The 26,681-nt window shown below is 60.4% G+C and overlaps 1 protein-coding gene across 3 annotated transcripts; it reads left to right on the top strand.

The window, feature by feature from the left end:
• Positions 1–1,099: 1,099 nt before the first annotated feature.
• Positions 1,100–26,108, top strand: LOC142443034 (peroxisomal acyl-coenzyme A oxidase 3-like). 3 transcript variants are annotated; one of them, XM_075544646.1, is made up of 18 exons: positions 1,100–1,190; positions 4,180–4,334; positions 4,809–5,042; positions 8,825–8,899; positions 10,467–10,556; positions 12,343–12,486; positions 12,806–12,894; positions 13,084–13,180; positions 15,342–15,524; positions 16,848–16,970; positions 18,623–18,743; positions 20,284–20,406; positions 20,643–20,756; positions 21,650–21,765; positions 22,501–22,675; positions 23,656–23,723; positions 24,702–24,788; positions 25,656–26,108. In XM_075544646.1, the coding sequence occupies exons 2-18, from the start codon at positions 4,191–4,193 to the stop codon at positions 25,770–25,772; spliced, it is 2,100 nt and encodes a 699-aa protein (XP_075400761.1). In that variant the 5' UTR covers positions 1,100–1,190; positions 4,180–4,190; the 3' UTR covers positions 25,773–26,108. The 3 variants fall into 3 exon arrangements, with proteins under 3 accessions (XP_075400761.1, XP_075400762.1, XP_075400763.1); XM_075544648.1 differs by lacking the exon at positions 4,180–4,334 and having other exon boundaries at positions 1,113–1,190; XM_075544647.1 differs by lacking the exons at positions 20,284–20,406; positions 20,643–20,756.
• Positions 26,109–26,681: the final 573 nt, after the last annotated feature.

Here is a 26,681-nt window from a genome sequence, read left to right on the forward strand (position 1 = left end):
TGGGTTGGGGCATCAACCTGCCCTGTGGCTCCTAATCAGAGTATCAGCAGTTCAAAGCCACCAGCCGCTTCTCAGGAGAGAGATGAGGCTGCCTGCTTCCGGTCTGGGTCAACCATATGAATTGGAACCCTGGTGGTGGGCGCTGGAGGCAATACAGCACTGGGCTTCCCGAGGACGGCAGGATGGAACTTCCACACCCACCAGACACTCCAAAGGTGGGGGTGCCCTAAACGTGTCATCTCAGGACCCACTGCATGGCTGCGAGGAGCTCATGCAGAATCAGCAGCCATGGATGTGGCTGGGTTTGCAGCGGCAGCTCTGTCTTGTGAAAGGAACACTGAACCCGCTGCCATCAGGCCCTTCCCAAGCCTCATCTTTCTCCAATGGGGCGGCTGGAGGGTTTGAACTGCTGGCCTTGCTGTTAGCAGCCCAGTGCGCTACCAGGGCTCCCGTGACGTGTGTCCTTACTGATTGGCTGAGGATAGCTAGCTGTGTGCCATCCCAGAGCTGAGGCCTCCGCGGGTGGTGGGAGCCGCGCCCCGCCCCGCCCCGCCCCGCCCCATCCTGTAGTAGGCCTCTCTAATCTGCCTGTGCGCCTGCCCGCCCACCCCGCTGGTGTGTGTGCTCCTGTTCCACAGCCCCGGGGACCGTGACGGGTCTGTCATGTCTCCAGTTATGATTTCTGTCCACAGAGTAACACCCTTGCTTTTCCACACTGAGCGCGCTCCAGCGCGGCAGGTTGCCCCAATGCAATGCGTCCTTTGGCCTCTTGGTTGCTGCTTCCATGAGCTTTGATTGTGGATCCAAGCAAGAGGAAATCCTTGCTGAAGTCAATCTGCTGATCGCGGCGTTGCTCGTGGTTCGTGCAAGACCCCAGGAAGCCTCATCGCTGCCGACATGCCGGGGTGCTCCTGCAGAAGTCCCTAGTGACCTGGCAAGAGCCCTATGCAACCCCCGTATCCCCCTGCCCAAGGAGAGCCTGGCTCAGGACAAGGCTGCCCACAGGATGCAAGTGCCCTGCGTTTCCCCGGGCGACGGCTTGGGCGGTGCGCCGCGATGACGCGGGGGCGGGACAGGAGCACGGTGGCCCCGCCTCCGGGGCGGACGGAGGCCCAGAGGCGACGCGCAGTGAGACTAGGTCTTCCTGTCCTGCTGGTCCGCCAGCATCCAGAGGACATTGGTTGAGCGAGGTTCGTGTGCGCGGGGCCGCGCGGGGCGCCGGAGGGGGCGCGATTGGCGGGGGTCACCTGGTCTGCAGCTGGTGTGCGAACCTGCGTGGCCAGAGACCCCGGGCGCGGGGTCATGGGGCGCGGCTGGTAGAACAAAGTCTGCTGCCCGGAAACGGGGGCGCAGCTGGTGCAGAGCTGGGGGCACCTGGGTAAAGGAGCTGCAGGTGCCAAGACATGTAGGCACATAAAGAAAGGGTCGCAGGTGGTGCAAACGCTCGGGGTATGTGGATGAAAGCGGGCGCAAATGAGCGAAACGCTCAGGGAAATGCAGAGACAGCAGTGGAGTGTGCACAGAGAAGCGGGGCACACCTTTGCAGATTCAGGGTATGGGGTGCCACATCTGGGCATGGGCCGGGCTGCAAAGGGAAGTGGGGGATGCGTCCTGTACAAAGACCTGACCTGGCTTGCTTGGGAGTGGGGAGTACAGTGCTGCTGCTGCTGCTGCTGCTGCTGCTGCTGCTGCTGCTGCTGCTGCTGCTGCTGCTGCTGCTGCTGCTGCTGCTGCTGCTGAGACACTGAGGCTCTTGAGGAAAGGAGGCCCTGCCAGGAGCATGCCCAGGAAGCGGGTCCGCTGATGCCTGGGGCTTGGACTTTGCACGAGCTTTATTGTTGTTGTCACTGTGTTGCCTGGGAGCCTTGGGGACTTACTAGTGGGAGATGCAGGCTGCCAGGCCAGGTCGGTATCACATGAGGACAGAGAGGTGCAGTCCCATGCCAAGTCAGCAGCCAGTAAACATTGATTTGGGGAAAGGAACTTGGGACTGTCTGTTTCTAACAGCTAATGCCAGTGACCTCAGGAGTCACGGAGCCAAGTGGGTAGGAGGTGGGGGTAGATGGGGCACACTTTCTGCTTAGGACCTTGGGACTTGGGGGTCATCAGGGGCATGGTGGTTACAATCCCCAGCTGCTCCACAGCCAAGAGATCCGAGGACACCTCGACGTCATCCAAGTGTTGACATCTCACTTTGAGGACTAAGGCGGGCTTGCCCAGCCCCCTCATATGCACGTAGAAATAAATAGGGAAGATGGAAGGGCAGGTCCATCTGAACTGTGGTGCCGGAGAACAATACTGAAGATGCCACCGCCTGCCCCCAAAGCCAACAAATCTCCTTGGAGAAAGTACGGCAGAATGCTCCTTAGAGGCAAGGCTGGCGAAAATTCATCTCCCAAACTTTGGGCACATGGTCAGGTGAGAACTGTCCCTGGAGAAGGACATCATGCTTAGTAGAGAGTCAATGAAAAAGAGGAAGGCCTCTGAGTTAGTGTGGGTAGACTAGAGAAGCAAATTCATGGATACTCTTGTGTATAAGGAAGAGCTTTATCTACAAGAGTGATTGACTATTGAGAAAACCTCCCAGCCCAGTCCAGATCAAGTCCACAATCTGATATTAGTCCACATGTCCGATACCAATCTATAAAGTCCTCTTCAGACTCACAAAACACATGCAGTGATGCCAAGTGCAGGAAGATCACAGGTCAGTGGGTGGGAAGTCCTGGGGATCCAGTGGCAGTGGAAACATCTGAGCTCTGGCAGCGGTCTCCATGTGGCTCCTCCAGCTCAGGGGTCTAGGCTCCATGTGTTTTGTCAGCTGGAATGTCTCTCAGCAAGCTATTTATCTCCTTCGTGCCTCCTCCATATGAGGTCGTCAAGCTGCGACCTGAGTGACAAGCTAGACTCCACCCCTTCACTGTGAAGAGTCAAATGCACAGCAGATGATGTAAGGACCACAGCCCTCCAGAGGACGGATGGACTCAGTGGCTGCAACACTGGGCTCCCAGGGCAGCGGGTTTGAGGATGGCTTGGGACTGCGTGGCATTTCCCTCTGTTGCACACGAGTTGCTGTGACCGAGCTCCGGCTCACCCGCACCTCCCAACAACAAGAACAGCAAGTCGCTCCCTGGCAGGAAGATAAGGCCGACTGCTTCCGGCAAGAGCCCATCCCCGGAAACCCTGTGAGGCAGTTGTCTGCCCTTCGGGCCTCCGTGTTAGTCTTGGGTGGCAGATCACAGCTGTGTGACCCTGAGCGAGGTCCGGGCGCTTCAGCCTGGGAGATTAGGCAAGTGCTTTTCAGCAGCTCTGCCTGTAATCACTCACCAGGAAGCCGCTTTGTTTTTGACACCGAAACCTTCCTCAGGCCAGGGAGCAGCCAAAGAACCCAGCCGGAACGAAGGGGTAGACCAGGGAGCTTGGGGACTCACCAGGGTCCTAGGTAGAGAGCGCCCACAACACTCTCAAGATTTCCAGTTGGTGTTAGTCTAGGAGACAAGACTATATGACACCAAGCCTATGGTGGTGGCAGTGTGTGTGTGTGTGTGTGTGTGTGTGTGTGTGTGTGAGTGTGTGTAAAGCTCAGGATGTGGAGGACTGTTCTGTGAGATGTGGCATGGTGGGGGCAAGGTGGTCATCAATGTGTCCAGTGGGCAGGAGGTCTGGACCTCTGGGCCCAGGCATGGTGGGATTTGACTAGCATGCCAGCATGGCTCAGCCGCCGGCCATGCGCACATCTCCATTGGAGAGACATCCTTGCAGGCCTTTCCGTCTGCACTTTGGCTTTTGTGTGTGTTGGGTTGTGAGGTCCGTTTGGATTGAAACAAAACCCAGAGGTGCTGCCGGCTCACCAATTCCCACTCCCGGGTACCTAAGCTCAGGAGAACTGCCCGTTGGTGCCCAGACTGCCACACTGTGTGAGGCCAACCGCCCCCTTCCTCCCGCAGAGTAGCTGCTGGAGCAAAACTGCACACCTGGCAGTCAGCAGCCCAGCCCCCCACCCGCCTGGCCACCAGAGTGCCCACAACTGCCTGGAAATTGCTTGTTCGTTCCCAGTCTCTGGGGTGTGGGTGCACGGTGTTTCTTTCTGCTGTGCAGGGTCCTACAAGGGCACCTCAGTGACCCTGGTGGTCGGGTGGCCACTAGGGTGACCCTGTTCACTGTGGGGCCCTGTGCCTGCAGGTCCTGTACCCATGGCGTCAACACTGCAAGATGGGGTGAAGGCGCTGCTGCCTGACCCCCCACAGGGGCCGCTCCAGGCCTACCGCGCACGAGCCTCCTTCTCCTGGAGGGACCTCCTGCTCTTCCTGGAGGGTGAGGAGCTGCTGCGCTTCAAGGTGGGTCAGGCCTCGGTGAGGAGAGAGAGAGAGAGACAGTCTCCACATTCCTGGTACTAGTCCCAAGGCTGTCAGCCACAGACAGAATCGGCCCAGTTGTCTGTCAGGCTGGCAAAGATGCCTGTCGCCCAGGCTCCAAGGGATGCCCTAGTCTCTCAGAGGGTGCCCAAGTGCCAGGCTCTGAGGGTGCCTGTGCCTGTGGATCCCAGTTTCCCCCCAACCCCCACACACACCTCTTCATACTCAAATGGCGAGGTGATATGCTTAACCAGGACCAGAGTGATATCACTCCTTCCAGGTCTGGAACTTCACTGCTGAGGTGGAGGAGGGCTGGGTCAGGGAGAGCCCCTCACCTCCGCAGCCCTCAGGACTGTGTCCAGCATGGCAGGCCGGGCCGCCCAGGGGCGGTGCCCTCCCCTTTCTCACCCCCTTCCCCACCTCCTTTCACCCTCTCTTCCTGCCTTCCTGAGACAGAGGACCATCTTCGAGGCCCTGGAGGGTGACCCGCTGTTTGAGAAGCACGGGGATGCTGCCCTGCCGCTGGAGGAGTACCGTGCGCTGACCTTCCTGCGCTGCAAGCGCGTCTGCGAGTTTGACTTCCTGAGTTTGGCAGACATGATCCAGGCCCCCCTGCGGGTGCAGACATTCCTTGACTGCCTGGGAATGTACGACTGGTCCCTGGGCACCAAGTACGTCCTGGACATGATGGTGAGTGGCTGCCTGGCCCTGCCCCAGGGCCACCAGCAGGAGAAGGGGGTGGCAGGAGGCTTGCTTTGGCTTCTTCGCGATGCATCCCTGTCTCATAGTAAAGCCACAGCAGATGGGTCACAGGGGTGCCACCCTAGGGAACAGAAAACTAGGCCTCTGGCCGGCGGGCATGAGGGTCCCAACTGGCACCCTCTTCCGGGGACCCTGGGTCCAAAGGACATGCCTCGCTCCCAGCTCCTCTCTCTTGGTGGCCCTGGGGCCCCTCCTCTGCTGGTCTCTCTCCTTTACTCTGGAGAGACAGATGCCGGTGCTGCTGAACCCCTCACTCCTGCCCGCACATAGGACCAGGGCTGTGCCATTGTACCCCAGCCTCCTCCCCGTACAACAGGGCTGAGCACAGCCTGATCCTCTTGCACCTGATAGCTGGTGACATCACGTCACATCGTGGGGAAATGGTGACATTACAATTCCACTGCTGCATGACCTCATGACATCACTGCCATCTCACCGGTAACTGCGGCCTGGCTACACCGACACAGATTTGGGGTGGGGGAGGACACACTTTGGTTCACAAGTGGAGGATTTCGTTGATGTAGGGAATGTTTGTCTACACACAGCGAGTGTGTTTGTCTTCAATACGGCACACAGATGCAGAGCTTGTGGGGCTCAGTGTCAGTCCCGGAGTGCCCGGCCCACCGCTGGGAAGCGTGCGGGCACGAGGGCCGAGGGTCAGCATGAGGCAGCATCAGGAGCTTCCCACACTTATTTGTTAGCGCTGCATGACCGTTGTCGGCTCGTCACGGGTGTCACTCCACCCTATCTGAGCAGCCTTCGTAAGGATCGTGTGCACACTGCACCATGACGCGCAAGGTCAGCCGGGAGAAAGAGGAGGCTCCAGTCTCTGATCCCCCAGGCGCCGCCCTGGCCCGGCCTGTGGGGTCGCTGTGCGCAGCATGGACTCAGGGCAGTAAGCCTACGTGTTTGTTTCTCGCTGTTGTTGAAAATATTCACAGCAGAGCAACCCCTGCTTACACACACACACACACACACACACACACACACACACACACACACACACACACACCCCTTCCTCAGCATGAAACTCGTCAGTCTCGTGCCCCGCTGCCAGAGCAAAGGCCTGGCAGGTTCCTTCCTCTTGTCCTTCCCTCTTCTGCTGTCCAGACAGCCAACCAGTCCTCTCGCTTGGCTCTGCATGTTTCTGGTGGGCTGAGGCAGCCAGTAGGGACACTTGTCCCGCCTAACTTGATTTGAGGGGAGACTTCGCTCAGGTGTCAGTGGTCAGCTGGTCAGTCTCATGGAACGACGGTCCTCCTCTTCTAGCTGCTGCTCAGATTCCCCAATCCTGGTCTTTGAAAGAGATGCAAGGCCAGCATGAGTCCACGTCTTCATCTTGTTCCGCAGCCACTGCTGGCGCCTCCGGGGCAGAACCTTTCTCCTCTGGCCCTGGGCCTTCGGGGCCTCACACCTCTTCTCCGAGTCGCCCCAAAGCCGGCCTTGGCTACGCTGGCCATGTAGTAAGCCCGGCTGATAGTGGGAGGCGCTTCGGGGAGGACTGCCGCCTGGAGGCGAGGCCCTCATCCCGGGGCTTCAGCGAGGGACACAGCCTTTTGGTTTGGGGTATGATCTCCCACAGGCTGTCCGTTGAGGGCATTGAGCGAGCGTTTCCCTGCAGCCAACTGAGGTCCTTCAGCGGCCCGAGCAGCGGCAAGGGATGGAAGAGCACCCAGACAATCCCACGTGTGCAGTCCGCACTCGGCTGCACGCATCCAGCTGCAGCCTCCCTCCCCTCCTGCTCTGAGCCGCCCCCACGTCTAGACTCCCTAACGTCATGCCTCCTGCCTCACTTTTCAGGCCAGAACCAGAATGCCGGGACTGAGGCCCACAGCTGTTACTGGCTATGCCGAAGGGTGGTTTGGTTTTGCATAGACCTCGGCGGGATGTCTGGGCTTTAAGTGTTCGAGGCTATTTTAGGGCAGTTGGTTTCAGGGTTTGTCCAGCCTCCTGGGCTCGAGAACCTCCAAGAGTTGAGGAGAATATCAGATTCCGCTCTGTACATCCCCCTTTTGATCGGGATTTTCTTCAGTAGAACCTGTGATCCAAAGGGTCAGCAACAGTAGCCAGACCCCTCGAGGTCTTCTGGTCCCAGAGCAAAGGAGGCAGCTGTTCATGGAGGCAGGGAGCCTCCTGCTCCGGACTCAGGAGGCCTTCAGCTACTCACGGCCAGGCTGCTGGTGGGAGCCCTGCGGCCGCTCCTCGGGAGAGGGACGTAGCCGCTGCTCCTGGGAGACGGGCAGCCTGGGAGCCCTGCGGGGCAGTTCTCTTAGAGCTCTGTGGGCACTTCTCTTGGAAGACCTGTGGGCAGTTCTATTGCATGGCAGTGGTTTCCTTCTTTGGAAGGTACCCTGATGGCATTGCAGTTCAGGGCACAGCTGCCCGTCCTGCTCAGTGGTTAGAACCCATCAGTCGTTCCCCAGAATTGTCAAGATTGGCAGCCTTGGGACCCCTGTAGGAGGTTGCCCTCTGTCCTGCAGGAACCCCGTGTCCTGCAGGAACCCCGTGTCCTCTGTCCTGCAGGAACCCCATGCCCTCTGTCCTGCAGGGCCCCCGTGCCCTCTGTCCTGGAGGGCCCCTGTGTCCTCTGTCCTGCAGGAACTCGGTGTCCTCTGTCCTGCAGGAACCCCATGTCCTCTGTCCTGCAGGGTCCCTCTGTCCTCTGTCCTGCAGGGCCCCTGTGTCCTCTGTCCTGCAGGAACCCCTGTGCCTTCTCTCCTGCAGGAACCCCATACCCTCTGTCCTTCAGGAAGCCTGTGTCCTCTATCCTGCAGGGGCCCTGTGTCCTCTGTCCTGCAGGAACCCCGTGCCCTCTGTCCTGGAGGGCCCCTGTGTCCTCTGTCCTGCAGGAACTCCGTGTCCTCTGTCCTTCAGGAACCCCGTGTCCTCTATCCTGCAGGGCCCCTGTGCCCTCTGTCCTGCAGGAACCCCGTGTCCCCTGTCCTGCAGGAACCCCTGTGCCCTCTGTCCTGCAGGACCCCTGTGTCCTCTGTCCTGCAGGAAGCCTGTGTCCTCTGTCCTGCAGGAACCCCGTGTCCTCTGTCATGCAGGACCCCTGTGTCCTCTGTCCTACAGGGCCCCTGTGTCCTCTGTCCTGGAGGGCCCCTGTGTCCTCTGTCCTACAGGGCCCCTGTGTCCTCTGTCCTGCAAGAACCCTGTGTCCACTGTCCTGCAGGAACCCCATGTCCTCTGTCCTGCAGGAACCCCATGTCCCCTGTCCTGCAGGAACCCCTGTGCCCTCTGTCCTGCAGGGCCCCTGTGTCCTCTGTCCTGCAGGTCCCCTGTGTCCCCTGTCCTGCAGGGCCCCGTGTCCTCTGTCTTGCAGAACCCCTGTGCCCTCTGTCCTGCAGGAACCTCGTGTACTCTGTCCTGCAGGGCCCCTGTGCCCTCAGTCCTGCAGGAACCCCGTGTCCCCTGTCCTGCAGGAACCCCTGTGCCGTCTGTCCTGCAGGGCCCCTGTGCCCTCTGTCCTGCAGGGCCCCTGTGTGGAGGAGTCCCCTCAACAGCAGTGGGTTTGGGTTTTCCTCCCACACCTCTGCTGCTTGGCATTGTTGGGCCCGTGTTGCAACTTGAATGGCAGTAGTGCCGTAGAGACATCCACTTGACCAGCCACTTCCAGACCAGCAGTTGCTGAGAACCCAGAGCTATGGGTCGGGGTGAGGACCGCGGGCTCGGCTGCTCCTGTTTACCTGGCCCTGTTGTGCTCCCAGATTTTTGCTATGGCCATCTTCAACAACGGATCGAAGCGGCACATCCCGTACATCCAGAAGGTCTTCGACATGGAGGTGTGTGGGGTGGGGGTGGGGTGGATGGGTAGGTGGAAGGGAGTAAGAGGGATCGATGGATGATGGTGGACAGGTGGAAGGCCAGCCTGAGAAAGGATGAGTCCATGTGTGGATGGGTGGAAGTACGCATGGATGAGTGGTTGGATGGGTGGGTGGTGGATGCATGAATGGGTGGGTGGTGTATGGATGGGTGGCTGTATAGATGGATGGATGTGTGGGTGGATGGGTGAGTGGATGGATCCATGGATGGGTGAGTTGATAGATGGATGGGTGAGTTGAAGGATGGGTAAGTAGATGGATGCATGGATGGGTGGATGGGTGAGTGGATGGATCCATGGATGGGTGAGTTGAAGGATGGGTAAGTAGATGGATGCATGGATGGGTGGGTGTTGGGTGGGTAAGTGGATGTATGGATGGGTGAGTGGATGGATGCATGCATGGGTGGTTGGATGGGTGAGTGGTGGACAGATGATGGGATGGATACATGGAAATGAAGAGGGCTATGTGTGAGGAAGCCAAGTACCTCAACTTAGATATTCATGGGGGCCCTGCCGAGAGTGCCCGGGGGCCACAACACCACACTGAAGGCTCTCTGAGGTTTCTCAGCAGACAGCAGACTCCTGAGTCCCCAGGGATCTCGCCTTTCCTGTCAGGACTAAGACAAGGTGGTGCCCTGGGTTACGCTGGCCTGCTAACCACACAGTTGGCAGACCAAACCCACCAGCTGCTCTGCAGGGGAAAGACGAGGCTTTGTGTTCTGTGCACATCTCCAGCCTTGGAAACCCACCACGGCAGTTCTACTCTGCCCTCTGGGGGCCCTGTGTGTCGGCATCAACTCCATGCTGGTGGGTTTTGGGCGTTGAAATTGAGAAGTCTGTGGGTGGCGCCAGCGTTCTGTTCCCCACCCAGCAGCCCCCAGAGAAAGGCCTGCTTGCCCATCAGCTCTGTCTGGTGACAGCCAGGAAGACCCCATGGAGCAGTGCTTCTCTGTGACACACGGGTCACCAGCTGGTGCCTCAGCTGCCGTGTCACACTGAGGTCCCCATGCCCTAGGCGTGACCCCCTCATGCCCAAGGCAGATAGAGTGGGAGGCAGGCCTGTGATTTTGTCCCCCACAGCCAGGTCAGAGCAAGTGTCTCCCCTCATACCTCCTTTTAAGTCCCTCTGCCCCCCCGGGGCTGGGTCGAAGTGAATGTACCCCTCATATCACCCCTCACCCCCATGTCTCCACTTGGTCCTCTAGAGCCTTGCCACAGTGGTGACCACCCCCTCCCATCATTTCCAAGTCCCCGTGTCTCTGCTGGGTCCCCTGGGGCTGGGCTGGGGACAGTGTCCCTCTTCTTGTCCCCCTCACACCCTCTGTCTCTGCTTGGTCGCCTGGGGCTCGGCTGGAGCAAGGGTTCCTCCCTAAGCTCCCTTTCGGTGTCTTCTGTAATTTGGGTCCCTGGGCTGTGCTGGAGCAGGCGTCCTCCCATTCTCTGCTCTAGCATCTCCTGTCTCCACCGGCTCCCTGGGCTGTGCTGGAGCGGCATCTCCCCACAATGTCCCCCTGTCCACCCCCCTCCAGATCTTTGGCTGCTTCGCGCTGACGGAGCTGAGTCACGGGAGCAACACCAAGGGCATTCGGACCACAGCGCACTACGACCCCAGCTCTCAGGTGGGCGCTGGGGCTGTCGCCGTTCCCACCTGCCCCCCGGGTGCCTGCCCGCCCTGTGGGTGTGACTGGTCACCCAGAGAGCCCAGCTCAGAGACTGTCTTGCCCCTGCCCTCTGCTGCCCCTGAGTGAAGTGGTCCAGCCGGCCAGGCACCTCCAGAGAAAGGCCTGCAGATGCTGCAGGAGACCCAGCAGTGACGCCCCGGCCTGTGGTATCCCCGTGCCCCCACCCAGTACTTCCGCTTGAGCTGAGAGCTGAGCAGCAGGCCTGCTGGCAGTCTGACTCACAGTCACACTTTATAAATCAGGAGCGACAGACGTCCTTCCACTGGTCCATCCCCCCCAGCTGCCTGCAGCTCCCCTACCTCTGGCAGCACCTCCAGCCAGTGGCCTGCCCGTCCACCGGGCCCGGGGCCATGCTGGCCCACATGCAGGGCCTCTCTGGGCGGCCTCTGCCCACCTGCACCTGATGGTCTCTCTGTGTGGCCTCTACTGCCTTCACCTGTGGCTGCTGTGTGGCCTCTGCTCCCTGCACATTATGTCCTGATTCGCCCTTCCTCAGACATCCTTCAGCTTGTGTGCAGGCAGGTGCCTGGGGGCCATGGATCTCCAGGGATGGAGAAGCCCACAAGAAACGGGAGGCTAGGGGCAGCTGAGGAGGGGCCAGGGCTCACCAGTTCAGGGCAGGGGCAGGTGTGGACAGGCACATCGGATTTGGAAGGACCTCTGGGGGGCAGTGGTTCAGCCCTCAGCCGGTGACCAGAGGTCAGCGGTTAAAGGCCACCATTTGCTCTGTGCGAGAGGGCCACTTCCCTGGGAGACACGTGAGGGTGGGGGAGGGGTCCCAGGAGTTGGTGCTGCTGCCACGGCAGAGGGTTTGGCCTGGTGTGGCTTCTGTGTTCACATGCACAGCAGGGGCCCCACCAGCAGGCCTCCATCAGATGGCGAGAGAGAGAGGCAACCCCCTCCCTGTGCCAGTTCTCACTCCTCACTCAGGACCCCAGAGGGCACACGAGAGCTGCCTGAAGTTTCTGAGACTCCGTTTTGTCCTCTTGAGTGGCTGGTGGATTTGAACTGCCAAGCTTGAGGCTAGCAGCCCAGCATCCAGCCACATCACCACCTGGACTCTCTCTGCCCGTCTATATGTGTGTTATATGAACATACGTATGTATATGCATGTATGCACGCACACGTATATACACAGCAGTTGCATGTGGTATGTTTCAACGTTCTTTGGACATGTCGGGAGACACCAGTCCCTGGAGAAGGACATTGTGTTGGGTCAAGTGGAGGCGCAATGAGAGAGAGGATGGCCTTCCATGAGGTGGACGGACAAGAGGCTGCAACATTGGGCTCAGACACAGGAACCATTGTGAGGACGGACGGCGCAGGACCGGGCGGCATTTTCTGTTGTGCGCCGTGAGGTCGCTGTGGGTCAGAACCGACTCGATGCCACCAAACAACAACACGTGCAGCTACATGAACGTGTCTCTGTGTGCAGGGTGTCTCTTTGTGCTGTGCGCTGGAAGGTCGCCTTGGTCAGGACGTCACCACGCCAGAGTTAACACGGGAGCTGACAGGCAGCCAATGGAAAGCTCCATTTCCAATGAGCTTCTGGAGCCCTCCTCTGCTCGTGGGGTGGGCCCTGGTGGCACAGTGTTAAAGCGTGGCTCCCCCCACCCCCACCAGCAGTGAGTTCCATGGTAGAAAGGCCTGATGTAGGGATGTCATCTGAGGACCAAGCCTCCCGGTACCTCCTTGCCAACCTTGCCCCCCACCTTTCCCAAAGGAATTCATCCTCCACTCCCCCGACTTCGAAGCCGCCAAGTTCTGGGTGGGCAACATGGGGAAGACGGCAACTCACGCGGTAGTGTTCGCCCAGCTGTACACGCCGGATGGCCACTGCCACGGGCTGCACTCCTTTGTCGTCCAGGTAGGAGGAGGCAGCAGGGCACCTGTATTGGGCTCGGGGAAGATGTGCGTGGGGCATCCCGGGTGGCCACGTGTTCCACAAGGGGCCAAGTTCCTTGTGTCCACACAAGTTTGTGGCCTCAGTCCTGGGTTGAGGCCGCACCCTGACCAAGGGGCTGCTTGCTGAATCTCGGGCTCCTAGGCTTGCCATGGCAGGAACTGTCCTCAGGGCGAGGTCACCAGCCCCACAGCCCCTCAGAGGACACCCCTACTCAGCCTTGAGGCCACAGAGCCTCCGACTCCTGCTTTCTACCTCCTGACGGCTTTTCAGCTCTGTGCAGATCCGGGACCCGCGGACTCTGCGCGCCATGCCCGGGGTGATGGTGGGCGACATCGGCAGGAAGCTCGGGCAGAATGGCCTGGATAACGGGTGAGCAGCCAACAGCAGTGCTCTGGTCGCACAGCTGGGGGCTCCCCTCCTCTCGTGGGTGGGGAGGGCAGAGCCTCCCAGCCTCCCCAGAGCAGACATTGACTCATGGCACCCTGTCCTGTGTGGCTCCTGGGGAGGACAAAGCCCCCATGCACCCCGGCCTCACAGCTCCTGCCTGTCCTTGCTCAGCTTCGCCGTGTTCCACAAGGTCCGGATCCCCCGCCAGGACCTCCTGAACCGCACGGGGGATGTCACCCCCGAGGGCACCTACGTCACCGCCATCAAGGTACTGCAGCTCCTGTGGGTGGAGGTGGGGCAGTGAGGACATACCGAGGAGCCCCGAGGAGCTGAGGAGACCCAATCCATCACGGGGAGCTGGTGTCCTCGAGTCCTCTGGGAGCACCCCCCACCCCCCAGCCCCCTGCAGGTCTTTCCCTGTCGGCGCTGCTGGTCAGTCCTTAGCGTCAAGTTCTTAATCTCTGTGCCACCCAGGATGGTTTTTGTGGGAAGGATGCCTGCTGCCCGGCCGTCCCGACTCACCGTGAACGCTGCCGCAGGGTTTCCTTGGTCAGGCACCTCACTCAGGCTGCGGCAGGCTCACAAAACAAGCATGCCAAACAGAAACGTCCCGTCGGGTCCCAGCTGTCCACACGTGAGGGCCTATAGGGCAGCCGGGACGTGCTGTCCACCTGAGGGGGGCTGACTCCTGGGAGCCGGTGGGCACGGCCCTGGCCAGGGGTGACCGCTCTCACAGCTCCTGACAGCTCCCGAGAGCTTCCCCCACCCAGGCCGCATTTGACAAGACTTACCACGTGGACAGTTCTAGAACATAGTCGTTGTAGTTCAGCACCCTGGAGCCGGTTCCCACCCACAGGGACCCGTGCACAGCAGACGGAAACCCTGCCCGGTCTGTGCCGTCCTCGCCGTCGTCCCCGTGCCTGAGCCCATCGATGCAGCCACTGTGTCCGTCCATCTCCCTGAGGGCCTTCCTCTTGTTCACTGCCCGCCACTTGACCAAGCATGGTGTCCTGCTCAGGGACTGGCCTCTGCTGACACCACGTCCGAAGTCCGTAAGACCAGCCATGCCTCTCAGGAGCACTCTGGCCCTGGTTCTTCCCACACACATTGGTGTGTCCATTCAGCAGTCCCTGGTACTTTCCATCCTTCCTCCACAACACAACGTGAATGCACAGTCTTCTCCGGCCTTCCTTGTCCCGTGGCCCACTCTCACGTGCGTGTGGTGCCGTGGAGAACACCGTGGCTGGGTCGGGCACACCCCAGTCCTCACAGTCCCTCCTTGCTCCTCAGTGCTCTGAGGAGACCTCGTGCAGCAGATCCACCTCTTGCAAGGTGTCTTTGGATGGCCTGACGGCTGCTCCCATGAGCACGGACTGTGGAGCCAAGCCAGACAAAATCTTGATAACGTCACCCTTTTCTCCATTGATCGTGATTTATCTATTGGGCTACTTGTGAGGATCGTGGACTTCCTGACCTTGCGGCGTCCTCCACACTGGGGCTGCCGTCCTTATCTTCATCAGCGCCGGCCTCCAGTCCTCCTCACTGTCAGCGAGCAGGGCCGTGTCGTCTGAACAGTGCAGGCTGTTAATAAGCCTTCCCCCTTGCCTAATGCTGGCATTTCTGCATCGAACCCAGCTTCTCTGGGGATTTGCTCAAAGTTCAGATGGAGTAAGCAGGCTGGAGATACAGTCCTGACACACACACAGCTTTCCTGACTGTAAAGCAGGCAGTATGTTCTTGCTGTGTTCACATGACTGCCTCCTGCTCCGTGGACAAGTTCCACGTGAGCACCGTGATGCACCCCAGAGTCCCCCTTCTTCTCCATGTCACCCACAGTTGGCTAAAGAAACCCTTGGATGTCATTGCACCCTGGGAGCTGCACGTCCTAAAGCCAAGGCAGCCCCTAACCTGGCTTTCTGAGCTCCCGCTGTGGGAGTTTATGGAGAGATCGCACGTGGCCCAGAGACACATCCGTGCTGCGCACACTCTGACCTCCTCCTGGGTTATTTCCGTGTGAGCCGGGCCTGACTGTTGCTGCCTTTGGCTTTCCAACTCCAGGTCCCAGCACGTTTCATGGCGCCCCTTCCCCTTGTATTCCCCAGCTGCCTTTTGACCTTTGCCCTGCTCTTAAGTCCCCCCACTTCTCCTGTTCACCTTGGCTGCTCTGAGCTCAGGAGCAAGTGTCAGGGTCTCTTCTGACTCTACAAGGATTATTTCTCATCTCCCCTCCTTTTCCTGACCAGGCCCTTTTTGGGGTAGGATGTCACTCTACAGGGGGTCAGGGCCCCTGTCGGTAGTCAGTGTGCCTCATGTCCTGAGCAGTCAGTCACAGGGGGCCGTGTGTAGGCCAACTGCACACTGGCTGGCCCTGGACCAGGTCTCCAGACGCACCTCCAACTGAGCCCTTTGTCCTCCTTGCACTCCTGCAGGACAGCAGGCAGCGCTTCGGGGCCTCCCTGGGAAGTCTGTCTGCTGGCCGGGTGTCCATCATGAACATGTCCGTCACCAACTTGAAGTTGGCCGTGTGCATCGCCCTCCGGTTCTCAGCCACGCGGCGCCAGTTTGGACCGAGCGACGCGGAGGAGGTCCCGGTTCTGGAGTATCAGCAGCAGGTTGGCAACGCTGGCAGCTGAGCATAGTGCCAACTGCAGGAAGTTGGACTGTGGAAGTTGGTCCAACCTGTGAGGAGGAGGTGCCTGGTAGGGTTGTGGCTCCTCGGTGGCTGAGACTCACCAGGGCAAACATTGAAAACCACCCCCCTCTGCCTCGAGCGTGAAGAAGCCACAGCAGAGGCCACAGGGCCATTCCTCTGTCAGAGCCACGCTGGGTGCAATTCCCTCTTCCCTGGGGTGCACTGGGGTCCCCACACTGATCTGTGAGGGAGTGCTGGAACAGAGCCGGGGGCTAGCACACAGGGGTGCTGCTGTGGCCTACGGCATATCTCGGTGGGTGGCACTGAACTTGTATGCCATCCCCTTATTGATACAGGAATCAGTAGGGAGGGCTCATGCCCAGGCTGCACGGGAGTCACCAGGCTGTCCCGACCGTGAAGAGCCCACTGAAGCTGCAGCACTGGCTCCCAGTCCACCGTGTGGCTGTGTGCCCTTGGCCACATCACTCCGTGTTTAGTACACGGGAGCAGACACTCACAGGGCAACTCTGTAGGCTAAAGGGTTAAACAACAGCACCTGGCACAGCGGGTGTGGATGATGTCTTCCTTCCACACATCCATTAATCCATCCAAGCTAAACATCCACACACTGATCCATCCACCTCCCAATCCATCCCCCCATCTATCCATCCACATATCCATCCATCAATCCATATACTCATCCATCCACTCATCCACCCATTCAATCTAACCATCCACCCATCTATCTAGCATCCATTCACCCATCCATATAATCATTTATCCATCCATCTACTCTATCCACGCATCAATCCATCAATCCATTCATTCACCCATCTACGTACTCATCTATCCATTCACTCATCCATCCATCAACCCAACCATCCCTCCATTCCCCTGTCCATCTGCCTGCCATCTATCTACCCACCATCGTCAGGAGGCTGCTTTCCTGGCTGATGCCCACTCTGAACAGGGAGGAGAAGCCCACCCCCTGAGAGGTGGCGTGTGGAGGGTTTATGGGGAGAGATGTGCAGTCAGGTCTGGTCCCCAGGCAGCGGAGCCCTCTGGGGCTCAGAGCAAGACCCAAGTGTGCTAGGGAGCTGGGGCCCTGGTCGGGGTGTGCTTCCTGGAGCCCCTCACTGCTCACAACCCTCTGAGAGCAACCACACTCCCATCAGGATGTGTGCGGTGCCCACAGGGTGTCCGTCCATCTGTCTGTCTGTCTGTCCACTCATGTGCCTGGCAGCTGGCCTCTACCAGGAAGTGTCAGTTTGTCACCCAGCCCCTGTCTGTCCATCTGTCCTAGCAATGGCGTCTGCTCCCCTACCTGGCAGCCACCTTCGCCCTACATCACTTCTCCAGGTCCCTCTACGTGGATCTGATGGAGCTTCAGCGAAGCCTCCACAGACAGGACCGGGGACCGCAACACGTGAGACGCACCCCTGACCTGGGGCCCTCCCAAGAGGCAACCTTATTCAGAACACCCGCCAGCCCCCCACAGGCTGCCTTTCCGCAGTCCCCTCTGGGGATGGAGAGCTCTGCACACTGCCCCCCTGGCCCCGGGCTTCTGAGCCCGACCCTGCTGTAGCAACCTGGTGACAAATGTGGGGTGATGGCCAGTGGGGGCTGTGTGCTAGGAGTCCTGTCAGGCCCCTTGAGGGCAGGGCCTTGCGGCTGTGGGGCAGGCACAGAGAAGAGCTCTGACGGCAGATTCCCCACGGCACCCCGAAAAGTCTGCCTCCAGTGACCGAGGGTGGGGCTGTTTCCCGTAAACTCCCAGAGGGAGCAGGCGGGTGGATGGGAAGCAGGGTCCAGCACAGAGGCCCGTGAGGCCCAAGGGAAGGGAGGGTTAATGTCTGTTTTCCCAATAATGAGTCCCCTCGGCTTTCCCAGGGCCACATGGCTTCCACTTGCTGAGCAGTCACAGCCAGCTGCAGGTCAGGCACTTGTCTGTGCCCTGAGCAATGCTTGTAGCCAATCCCAGGCCAACCAAGTTCAAAAACACCGCCCACCTGCCCCCTGTCTGGCCATGGCCTCAGAGCCAACCACGGGCCACCTTAGAGCCTCAGCACCACCCCTGCCCAGTCCCAGCATCAGGGCCAAGCTCCGGCCAGCCACAGCTCTGAAACCCCCTCCCCACTCTCTCCCACCCTCCCATCCTGGCCCGGCCTCAGTGAACCCACCTGGCTGTAGTTTGCACACCACTCCTCACCCTGCGGCGACCTCAGGGCACCTCCTGACCCAAGGACAGCCCTGGCCTCTGAGCCGCCACCTCCTGTGTCCATTCACTGTTTAGAAACTACCTGACATGAACCATTTCATCTAGCATGGGCTAGGGCCGTCAGGGGCAGAAGACTACCGTACTTCTTGTACACGACTCGCACGCAGGCAGCCAGGGGAGCACATGGACCACGGCCGCGCGTTGTTCCTAGAAAACCTGGCGCTTCTGAGACATCCGCCAGGCCTCATGCGGCCCTGGGCAGTGAAGACAGCTCACCTGTCCAGCTGCTAACCAAACCCACGCCCAGATGTGCCTCTGGAGAAAGGCTAGGCTGGCTGCTCTGCACAGATGCAGCCTCGGCGCGGGGTTCTGAAACAGCTGTCGCTCTGGGTCTGTGCGGGTCTCTCCCGGTTCCTGCAGGATTCTGACCACATGCAACAGACTGCTTATAAGACACAGATGACAAGGACAGGGGTGGTGACGCTGTGAGTGTCCCGGGCCCTCAGATGGCCAGTGGGGTGAAGGGACAGCTGCCCTGTCACTGAAGGTCCTCTCCGCCCCCAACTCCAGGGGCCCCATCGTGAACCCCAGGTGCAATTCCCTCATTGTGTCTCTGGTTCTCCGCCCGGGGACGTAACCTCAAGTCCGGGACATGTGCGTGTGAACCAACACGTGTGTGAACCTACGGTGCATCCTGCAATGGCCCCGAGGCTAGGCAGGCACTCTGGGCTGTGGCCCGTGCGTGTCCCTTGAGGAGTGGTGTGAGCACTCTGTGGAACACCTGGCTCAAGCCGCGGCCTGTGTGTTGGGCGGGAGTGTGGTCTGTGCCCCAGCCTCTCCTCACCAGCTCTTGCCCGCAGGCGGAGATGGACAGGGAGATCCACGCCTTGGCATCAGCTGGCAAGCCCCTGGCCTCATGGACGGCCCAGCGAGGGATCCAGGAGTGCCGGGAGGCCTGCGGGGGACATGGTTATCTGGCCGGTAGGCGTCCTGCCCTTCTGCTGTTGCACCCTTGAACCCACAGGGTCAGCACACTGTGGCCCTCAGGCCACATCCAGTGGGGTCACAGCCACCCCCACTCCCATGCACCGTGTACTGGGACAGCTCTGCCCCAGAGCAGCCAAGCCCAGAGGTGACAACTCACACAGAGCTCTGCCTGGTGGCCCTGTAGGTCAGGCGGTGTGCGGGCCACCAGGAGGTCCGCGGTTCAAACCCAGCCGCCTCCCCGTGGGAGGACATGGAGGCTGGCTGCTCCCATTCAGGTGGACAGTCTTGGAAACCCTACCGGTCACTAGAGGCCGAACCACTGTGGCGCCGGCACAGGGTTGGTCCCTTTGCCCTGTATGTTTGGCAGCGCATGCCTTCTGCTGCCTGGTGCTTCTGCTTTTATCCCAACCCCCCAAATCTGAACTCCAACTCCTCTCCTGACGTCCTAACCTGATGCTCTAACTTAGCACCATAGCCCCCTAACCCTGCGGCCGGTGATTCTTGGGAAGCTGGGGAACATGGTGAAGTGGGAGAGGGCTTGAGGGGCACTTGTGGTCTCGAGGGGCACTGTGTGAGCCCTGACCTTGTTTCTCTGAGGACAATTCCAGGAAGGGGTCTGGTGGTGCCTCCCGAGGTGACTCGCTGCCCTGAACTCCCGCCCCTCACAGGGCAACAGTGGGCAGTGATGTCCCCTCTCCGAGCCTCTGACTCCGGCATCTGCGATCAGAAGCAGGTCCCGGAGCGGCCCGTGTCCTGTGACATGGTATCATCAAGGGTCTTCTCTTTCACTCTGCCTTCAATGTGGCGATCTGGGGTACTTGGTGGGGGGGGAGGGGCTAGGGGGAGGAGGCGTGACTGGAGGAGGCCCTGTTCTCCAGGTTCCTGAAGTTCTGTAGGTGCCCACCAGGGGACAGCACCCACTAGAAACTGGGCCATTGCCCTGCCACCCCCTCCCCTCACTGAAGGCAGACTGACTCCCCAGCCATCCATTGGTGCAGGCTCTGGGTGAGCCTGTGAGACAGGCAGAGGTACCCCGTGGGTGTCCAGGCTGTTACTCTTTATGGGCAGGGAAGCCTCCAGTCGGTGGTTTCAAGCTGTTGACCATCCCAAGGCCTGGCCATGACACCATCAGGCTGCCCCTCTGGCCCCCAACCAATCCCGGCTGTTAAGTGGGCTTCATCTCCCAGCACCCCTGCGCAGAATGACCGAGGCCGTCGGTCTCCATGGGAGCAGACAGTCACCTCTTTCTCCTGAGGAGCATCTGGGGGCGTTGATCCTCTGACCTTCCAGGGAGCAGCCCAGAGCCTACCCAGAGTGCCACCGGGATCTGGGGGGGGGAGTGTTGGTAGGAGCTGTGTGTCCCATGGACCACCACATGGCTAGATGTGTGAGGGCTGGAACGGAGAGGCCCCACTGGCAGGTGGGCTGGGCATGAAGTCAGGAGGCTTGTACCCGCCCCTCCTGGGCATGGGCCTGTGGGTGTGGACGGGCCGAAGCCCAGTGCCCGTTGAGTGAGGACAGCGGCTCCTTGCAGTGAGCCGCCTGGGCCACCTTCGCGACAACAACGACCCCAACTGCACCTACGAGGGGGACAACAACGTCCTTCTGCAGCAGACCAGCAACTACCTGCTCGGCCTCCTGGCGGCCAGGCTCCGAGGTGCGGGATGGGGGTGGGGGGAGGGCAGGACCGAGGGGGGGGCGCAGGGTCGTCAGGAGGGCCTGGTCTGTGCCCAGTGTGGGGGAAGGGCATGTTGCTGATGATCAGCCCAGCACTTCTGAGGTGGGACCCCGACGCTGGGTGGAGGTGGACGCAGCACCCCCACCCCCACCCGGGGCTCTCTTACTGTGAGAGCTCCCGTCTCCCGCAAACCTGCTGCCGGCTGCCCGCCCTAGATGGAACTCCCATGAGAAGCCCCCTGAAGACCGTGGACTTCCTGGACGCCTACCCGGCCCTCCTGGAGCAGAGGTTCTGTAGCCCCATCCTGCAGGACAGCTGGGACCCTGAGGGTGAGCCCTGGGGAACTGCCCCTCCCCACCACTAGGGGGCACTGAGTGGCTGCTGGGCGCCCACTGGCTGCTGGCCACAAACTGAACACCTGGGGCCAGAGGGCCGCACTGAAGCTGTGTCCTCCCCGGGAGCAGCAAGCCAATGGTCCAGGCGTGCCCACACCTTGTCTGTGGTGTATGGTTGTACCTGATTAAATGGGAGCCCTGGTGGCGTGGTGGCTACCTGTTGGGCTGCTAACTCCAAGGTCAGCAGTTTGAAACCACCAGCTGCTTTCCCAGGGAAAATGGGGATTTCCGCTCCTATAAAGAGTTTGTCTCATAAACTCTCAGGGGCAGCTCCCCCCTGCCCTGTGCGGTCGACGAGGGTCAGAATAGACTTGTTGGCAGTGAGGTTCCAGAACCTATTTAAGTGAGCCCCGGAGGTTAGGGGTTAAAGAATCAGGCTGCTAACCCGAAAGGTTTGGACCCCCCAAGGAAATAGACAGACCAGGGCCTCCATGTGGGGGTTCTCCCCTGCCCCTGGGGTCTTGGTGAATCGGCATGCAATGGTTACGTCAACCTTGGAAACACATGGTCAGCAGTGTCCACCAGCTGGTGGCTAGCTGCTGTGCTGGATGGAGTGGAGGCCATGGGGGTCATCCTCCTGGTCCAGTCCTGGGGAAGGACCTCGGGGGCCAGCAGCTGGGGTGCACCCTCTTTCTCTCCATGGCTAGTCTGGGAGGGGCCACCGGCAGACCCCTGTGACCAGGAACACCTCCCCTGCCACCCCCATGTCTTGCTAGAGGGCTGGGTGAGCGAGGGCAGGGCTGGACGCAGACCCCTCCCTGGACCCACGTCTCCCTGTCACGTGTACGTGTATGTGCATCTCAACCTCCTGCCCTCTTGTCTCCAAGTTGGCCTGGCGGCGTACCGCTGGCTGGTGTGTTACCTGCTCCATGAGAGTGACCGGAAGCTGCGCCAGGAGAAGATCGCTGGAAGCAGTGACTTTGACGCCCGGAACAACACTCAGGTAGATGCATGTCCTGGAGCTCCACCCACGGTGACCCGTCTGCCCAGCAGGCCCATCCACTTGGTGGGCTGTCACGTGGTGACGCCACGGCCTCCTGCGTGTTGGCTCCCGAGCTGACCCTCGGGGGACGCTAGCTGGAAGCCACCGGTGACATCCCATTCACGGACTTCAGGGATGTGATCAGGAGGGGTCAGTCCCTGGAGAAGGACGTCACGCTTGCTGAAGTGGAGAGGCAGCCGAAAGAGGCAGGCCCTCCACGCAATGGACCGACACAGTGGCTGCATCCATGGGCTTGGGCATGGGAACCACTGTGAAGCTGGCGCAGGACCGGGTGGTGCTTCGTCCTTCTGTATGTGGGACCGCTGTGAGTCCCAGCCAGCTCCATGACACCCAAGGGTGATGATGACGAGGATGACGATGAGGGGGAGGAGGATGGTGGCCCCAGTCAGGAAGCCAGAGGTCGGGCTTGGGGCAAGGAAGTCATGGGCAGGGAGCCAGAGGCTGCAGAAGGGACTGGTCTTGTTCCCAGTGTTCTCTGAGGTTTGACTCACCAGCTGGACTCTAAAGGGCAGGTCTCTCCACGTGGCCTTGTGTGCTCTTGTGCAGGTGCACACCCACTGTGTGTAGGTATACATCCCCTGTGTGCTTGCATTCAGGTTTATACTCATTCTTTGCTCCTGTGCAAGTACACACCCACTATGTGTAGGTGTACACCCACTGTGTGCTCCTGTGCAGGTGTACCACTGCCGCCCCCTGGCCCTAGCCTTCATGGAGCTCACTGTGGCCCAGCGGTTCCATGACTTCACCCAGCAGCCCGATGTGCCCTCCTCTCTGCGGGGCATCCTAGGCCGGCTCAGTGCGCTCTACACGGTGTGGTCCCTGAGTTCCCACATGGCCACTCTCTACCAAGGTGAGGCTCCTGGGTTGTGCCCGCCCCCCCCCCAGACCTGGCCCTCTTGAGATACCCTTAGGATTCACCCCAGGAAATTACCCCCAACTTTTCTCCCAGGGACTGCCCTGGGAAGGAGCCCAGGGCTACCTCCAGAGGTGTTCCCAGAACCCCATTGTGATTACTGAGCCCTGCTGTGGTGTCGGCTGGGCCCTCAACCCTTGCTGGGGGAGGTGTGTGTTGAACCCTGACTACTGCGGGGGGTGGGGGGAGTTGTGAGGGAGGTGTGTGCTGAGCCCAGGTCCTTGTTGGGGGAGGTATGTGCTAGGCCTGGTCCTTGTTGGGGGTGGTGTGTGCTGAACCCAGTTCCTTGTTGGAGGAAGTATGTGCTGGGCCTGATCCTTGTTGGGGAAGGTGTTGCTGGGCCCTGGTCCTTGTTGGGGGAGGTGTGTGCTGGGCCTGGTTCGCTGGGGGGTTAGCAGTGACCAGGGCTCAGCACACAGCTCCCCCAGTGTGGATCAGGGCTCAGCTAACCCCGCAGCAGGAACCACGCCCAGCACACACCCTCCCCAGTCCCCTACTGGGGAGGCAATTGCTGAGGTGTTGAGACTATAGGCTGGTGGGAAGAGGAAGGGACCTGACCTGGATTACAGGAACCTGGGAGCCAGGACTTTCCCATGAAGCTGCCCAGAAGTGCTTCACCCTCACGTCCTCAGGGTCCAAGCCAGTGAACTAGGACCTGAGCCCGCAGGAGAGGTGGCTGTGGGATGTGGGCATGAGGAAGCCACCATGTGTGACCAGCCAGCCATCACCCGGTGGGGAATGGCCGCATTGCCCCTCCCTGGCAAGGGCCCAGCAGGCAGGGCCAGGGCTGCCCTGGGCTTGACCCCTGGCCCTGCCCCGGTTTCTCTGTGCCCACCCTGTGCCCCGGAGGCCCAGCTGACCTGGGCCTTCAGCAGGGGAACACGCAGCTAAGCTAGTGCTGTGTGTCCCTGTCACAGGCGGCTACTTCTCCGGGGAGTTGGTGGGCACGGTGATGCAGACAGCCATCGTGAACCTCTGTTCCCAGGTGAGGGGACCCTGGGAAACATGGGAGGGGCCGGTGCAGGTCTAGGCTAGACCTCTGGGCAGAGAGTCATCCTAGGGGTGAGCTTTTCTCAGGGAGGCCACCCTGAAGATGTCTTGGGCTCAGCTCCCAACCCCTCAGGAAGGCAAGGTCATCTGTGAAGGGTGTGGGGCCTGGTGACGGGGTGACAGACGGAAGTGGCTCACTTGAGACCACAGACACTAGGTCAGTCAGACGAGGGACGTGGTGCCCGTGGGCTGTCAGATGTGGTGCCTGTGGGTCAGTCAGATGAGGGACATGGTATCAGTGGGACAATCGGACAAGAGATGTGGTGCCTGTGGGTCAGTTGACAAGGGATGCGGTGCCCGGTGGGCTACTGTTCAATGGCGGCCACGGACCTTCCATATGTAACAAACACGTGTCTGAAAAGCCAGGAGCCGGCTACCAGCACCCCAGGCTCCACTCCCCCCAAAACAGCCGTGGGGTTGCACAGTCCCCGCCTTCGTCGCCGCCCCAGGTGTGCCATGTCCCTCAGTGCCACTGAAGAGCGTTCTGTAAGGATGGTGCCCAGTACGGTGGGGCATCCCTGGGCATCTCCTGCTCAGAATCCTGTGCATAACAGAAAATGCCACACTGGGTGTAGGAGAGAGACAAAGACAGCTAGGCAGGCCGGCAGGCCCCAAAGATTTGGCAGTTTTAGCCCACCAGCCGCTGCTCGGGAGCAAGAGGAGGAGGCAGCGTGGGGCTCTGGGCAGTTTTGCTTGGTCCCAAAGACAGAATGGGTCAGGTCTCATGTGCAGAGAAGGGGCTCCTGTGTTCGTGTGGGGGGGGGGTAGGGTGGGAGTGAGGATGATGAGGAGCACTGGACGGCAGCTTTGAGGTGGGTGGATCACACCCAGGGCTGCGCCCCAACCACTGTCCGCCCAGCTGCAGTCTGTGACTCACGTCACCACAGTGACGCCCTCCCTTGTTTTCGAACAGCTGAAAGATGATGCCATAGCCCTGGTGGACGTGCTGGCCCCTCCCGACTTTATCTTGGACTCGCCGATTGGGAGGGCCGATGGCCAGGTGAGGAGGGGCCGGGGTGATTGCAGGGTCAGGGCCCAGAACCACCATGGCCAGGCCAGCGTGCGGGAGAAGGTGTGAGCGCCCCCCGCCAGCTTTAAACTGTGCACCAGACCCAAGGCCCAGCCCGGAGCCCCCGTGGCTCTGTGGGTCACACAGCGGACTGCTCACCACACTGTCCATGGTTCAAACCCACCAGCTGCCCCACAGAAGAAAGCCAAAGTGCCCATCAGGACTGGTAGATTAGAAGGCCTGTGTAGGTTCGCTAAGAGTCAGGATTGACTCGATAGCAGGGAGGGGGAGGCTGTGGTTTGGGGTGGTCCAACCAGCTGACACGACCCTGCCTTTACGCTCCCACCGACCCTGGGCAGAACCCCTCTTACAACCCCTCCCAGAGCCCATCTCCTGGTTCCCAAGTACTCCCACCTGGGGGCCCCAAATTCTGGTGGCACCATCACCCCAATGCCACTCAACTGCCTATGTTCAGTGTACCCCGTCCCACAGCCTAGAATCCCCAGCAGGCCCGCACACTCTGACCCTACCAGCCAGCCCTTCTTCACAATCCGTGGGCCTCCCCCAGCCCTGCTCTGGTCCTCTGTACGTGCTGATGGGGTAGAAGCCTGCACCTCAGGATAAGCCAGACCTGCCTCCCTGGGAACATCACACCCCCCCCCCTCCCTCTTCCCTCCACCAGGCACGCACCAATTCTGACTTGATGGTTTGCCATGACAGAGCCCTCTCCCCTTCTACCAGGAAAGCCAGGGGCGGGATCATGCATGTGGTCCTCTGGGCCTGTGTGGCAGGGGCTTGGCCTCCAGGGGCGTGGCCTCTGGGGGCATCCAGCACTCACGCAGCATCTGTGGTCCTCAGCTGTACCAGAACCTTTGGAGCGCTGTCCTGCAGGGCAGCGGTGTGCTGGAACGCGCCCCATGGTGGCCCGAACTTATCAAGAAGCCGGTCATCAGGGCTCCAACACCCAAGCTGTAGCTCTGCCACCGCCCCGCCTCCTCCCTGCCAAGGACAACTCCCAGAGCCCTCTGCCATACTGCTGGAAGGAATGCAAGCCTGCACTCAGGCACGCAGCCCCTGCAAGCACACTGGGCGGGGCACCTTCAAAGGGTCCCGGGCCCCCTCGTGTGCCCTGGGGTTTGGTTATGACCCCGTCTGTGTCCTGGCACCAGTCACCCAGCCCCCCTCCCATGTGTGTGTCCAGGCTGGACCACGCTAAACTGCATGCTCACTGGGCACTAAGGCCTCTGTGCACAGACACCAGGCCGACTGAGTGGAATCACATCTGTATATTTTTCATTAAAAGATTTTTATCATTGCACCCTTGAACGGTTCTTTCTGGTCCTGGTGTGAGAGCCTTGCTCCAGGATGGGGTCCTCTGAGATCAGCGGGGGTGTGGGGCGGGGCGCTCCAGCACCATGCCCAGCCAGCTGCTCCGGGAGGGGGTCTCGTCTGGGAGTCCATCCTCGGCTTGTGTGGAGCTCCAGGCCCCAGGACTGAGGAGGCACCCTGATTGTGGACCCCCTCCTCCCTCAGCAAGCCTCCAGGTTGAGCCATCCCAGGTGGGCAGGGCAGGGCAGGGCCCCTGGACAGAGACTAGTGACAGCTGCAGTGAGGCCACCTTGCAGGCAGAGAACCAGACCCCTGACCCCATGGAAAACATGGCCAGTGGTCCCTGTGCAGAGCTGCAGGCAGCCAGCTCTCCGTGGACTGGAGTCATGGGCAGTCCAGTGCTATGGGGTATGACCCAGTGGCCCCGTTGTCCCAGCCTGACTCCTAGGTGGCTACCTGCCACTAAAGCTGCCCCAGAGGGCAGCAGGGTGGGGTTCTAGCACTCAGTGTCCTGCTGCTTCCAGGACAGCCTGCCCATGGCCTGCCATTGGCCAG

The sequence above is a fragment of the Tenrec ecaudatus genome, chromosome 3 (genome assembly GCF_050624435.1).
Source record: "Tenrec ecaudatus isolate mTenEca1 chromosome 3, mTenEca1.hap1, whole genome shotgun sequence".
Taxonomy (NCBI): Eukaryota; Metazoa; Chordata; class Mammalia; order Afrosoricida; family Tenrecidae; genus Tenrec; species Tenrec ecaudatus.